Source organism: Penaeus monodon, chromosome 35 (assembly GCF_015228065.2).
Source record: "Penaeus monodon isolate SGIC_2016 chromosome 35, NSTDA_Pmon_1, whole genome shotgun sequence".
NCBI lineage: Eukaryota > Metazoa > Arthropoda > Malacostraca > Decapoda > Penaeidae > Penaeus > Penaeus monodon.
Window position 1 is genome coordinate 9,507,445 of NC_051420.1, and position 3,027 is coordinate 9,510,471.

At 51.1% G+C, this 3,027-nt stretch overlaps 1 protein-coding gene across 1 annotated transcript in view; it reads left to right on the top strand.

The window, feature by feature from the left end:
• Nucleotides 1-2,375: 2,375 nt before the first annotated feature.
• LOC119595045 (transforming growth factor-beta-induced protein ig-h3-like) overlaps nucleotides 2,376-3,027 on the top strand; it is a gene marked incomplete in the record, with an annotated part of 13,371 nt that continues 12,719 nt past the window's right edge. Inside the window, 1 exon segment of the mRNA XM_037944174.1 lies at nucleotides 2,376-2,531. Coding sequence (XP_037800102.1) covers nucleotides 2,415-2,531 — 117 coding nt within the window.

A 3,027-nucleotide genomic window follows, 5' to 3' on the forward strand; every position in this document is an offset into this window, starting at 1 on the left:
ACGGTTTCAATTCAGTCCCGTGTTGTGGTGTGGTGTTTTGTGTTGGTTGTGGGTGTGTTTGGGGGGTGTGTTGTTCCCCTTTTCTCTCGTCTCTTTTCTCTTGTGGTTTTTTTCCCTCCCTCTTTCTTCTCTCATTAAATTCTCTTTTTTCTTCTCTCCATGCTAAAAATTTCTTTTATCTCCTTTTTTTCCCACCCTTTTCCCCTTTTTTCCCTCTTCCTTCCCAAAAACCCTTTTTTCCCATCTCTCTCCCTCCTCTTCTTTTCCCCTTTTCCCCCCTCTCTCCCGCCCCCTCCTCCCGTTTTCCCCCCCTTTTTTCTCTTTCCTTTCCTTTCCCCCCTCTCCTCTTTCTCTTTTCTCCCTCCCTTTTCTCCCACCCCCTCCCTCCCCTTCCCTCCCTCCCTCCCCCCTTTTTCCCCTCGTCTCCCTCTCTCTTTTTCCTTTTCCTCTCTCCCTCTCCTCTACCCGTTTCTCCCCCTTTTTTCTCTCTCTTCCTTCTTCTCTCCTCCTCCCCTCTTTTGTCCTCTCTTCTCTTCCTCCCTTTTTTCTCCCCTTTTTTCTCTCCTTTCCCCTTTTCTCTCCCTTTTTCTCCCCTCTCCTCTCGTCTCTTCCCTCCCCTTTTCTCCTATTTCCCCCCCCTTTCCTCTCTAATTTTTCCGTTCTCCCCTCTCTCTATTCTCCCCCTCCTCTCCTTCCTTTCCCCCCCTCCTCCCCCTCTCTCTCCCCTCTCCTTTAAACTCTCCTTCGATCTCTTTCCCCCCTTCTCCTCTGCTTTTTTTCTTTCCCCTTTTTGCTCTTTCTTCCTCTCCCTCCCTCCCTCTTCCCGTCCCTTTCCCCCCTCCTCCCCTCTTCCTTCCTCTCCCTTCCCCCTTCTTCCCTCCTTCCTCTTTCCCCTGTCTCCTCCTCCCTGGCCTCTCTCCTCTCTCTCTCTCTCCTTTCCTCTCCCTTCTCTCCCTCTCCCTTTTCGCCTTCTCCCCTCCCTTTTCCCCCTCCCCTTTCTGTTTCTCTCTCTTCTTTCCCTCTTCCTTCGTCTTCTCCTCTCCTTTCCCTCTCTCTTCCTTTATCTCTCTTCTCTTCCCCCCCCCTCCCCTCTCCCCTCTCTTCCCCCTCCTCCCTTCCTTTCCCCTCCTTTCCCCTTCTTTCCCCCTTTTTTCTCTCTCTCTCTTTTCTCCTCTCTCTCTCTTCCCCTTTCCCCCCCCTCTCTCCATTCCCCCCCCTTCCTCTCTCCCCCTGCACCCCTTCCCCCTCTTCCTTTTTTTCTGTTCTTCATTATCCCTCTCTCTCCCCTCCTCTCTCCTCCCTCTCCCCCCCTCCCCTCTCTCCTTCCCCCTTCTTTTCCTTTCTCCGCCCCCTCTCTCTCTCTTCTTTCCCTTTTTACTATCCCTCCTTTTCCCTTTTCTCCCCTTTTTTTTCCTTCTTTCCCCCCTCCTCCCCTTTTTTGGGCCCCTTTCGGGTTTCCCTTCCCCCCCCTTCCTCCCCCCCGCCCTTTCCCCCCCCTTCAGTTTTCCTCTGTTTTTTTTGTTTTAAAAATTTTTTTTTTTTTTTTTTTTTAAAAAGGGGGGGGGGGGAACAAATTTAAAGGGGGGTTTTTTTTAAAAGGGGGGGGGGGGGGTAGGGGGGGGGGGGTGGGGGGGAAAGGAAGGGTAAGGGGGTGGGGGGTGAAGGGAGAGGGGAAGGGGGTGGGGGGGGTTCAAGGGATAGGGGAGGGGGGACTTTGAAAGGGAGACGGGAAGGGGGTGGGGGGGTTGAAGGGAGAGGGGAGGGGGGAAGGGTATTTTGAAGGGAGAGGGGAAGGGGAGGGGGATTTTGAAGTGAAAGATGAGGGGAGGAATTTTTTTGAAGGGATTTTGAAAGGAGAGGGGAGGGGGGATAGGGGGAGGGGACGGTTAGGGTTTAAAGGGGGGGGGGGAGGATTTCCTTGAGTGATTTTATGGATATTTTTCGATGTATTTTTTGGTTGTTGTTGTATATGTGTCCCAAATACACCTTTTCGAAGAGACCCTTTTGAACACACCTTTCCAAAACACGCCTTTTCCGTACGAACACTTAAGAACACTTCGAATACATTCCCTCTCTTACCACACTTTTTTTTTCGAAAGACTCCCCTCTCTAAGATCCTTTCAAAGAAAACCATTTTTATAAATAAAAAATATCCTTTTTATGAAAATCCTTTCTGAGAAAATCCTTTCTAAAAAAAAAAAAAAAAAATTCCCAAGAAAATCCTTTAATAAAAAATCCTTTCTAAAAAAAAAATCCTTAAAAAAATCCTTTCTCAAAAAAAAAAAAAAAAAATCCTTTCAAAAAAAAAAAAAAAAAAATCTCAAAAAAAAAAAAAAGAATCCTTTCTAAAACCCTCCCTCCCCCTCCCCTCTCTCCCCCCCCCCCCACAGGTGCAGAACTCCCTCCCGCGCTGGATGAGGAACCGAGGCCGCGAGGACAGCCAGAACCGCCGCGTGAGCCCTCTGGCGGTGGACGAGGGAATCGAGGCCATTTCGGGGATCATCGGCGATGGTATTGACGATGGGCTCAAGGTGAGAGAGGGAGAGGGGAGGGAGGGAGAGGGAGGGAGGGAGGGTGGGTGGGTGGGTGGGTGGGAAGGGAGGGAGGGAGGGAGGGTGGGTGGGTGGGAGGAGGGTGGGAGGGAGGAGAGGGTTGGGAGGGATTGGGTGGGGAAGGAAGGGTGTAAGGGAAGAGAGTGAGAGGTAGAGGGAGTGAGAGAGAGGAGGGGGGGGGGAAAGAGGAGAGAGGGAAAAGAGAGAGGAAGTGGGGGAGAGGAGAAAAGGGGGGAAGGAGAGGGGAGGTGGGAAGAGGGAGAGTAGAAGAGATGGTAGGAGAGGGGGAGAAAAGGAGGTCACACCGGTGGACGTTACCAAACCCCTTGTTGATACCTCCACCAAGGGCACAAGAGGGGACAGCAACCAATAGACGGAGAAGAGAGAAAGAAAGAAAGAAGAAAAGTAAAGAAAAAAAACACACACCCTTCCGTTTACCAAACCCCCTTTTTAATCTACCCCCCCTCCCCCCTAA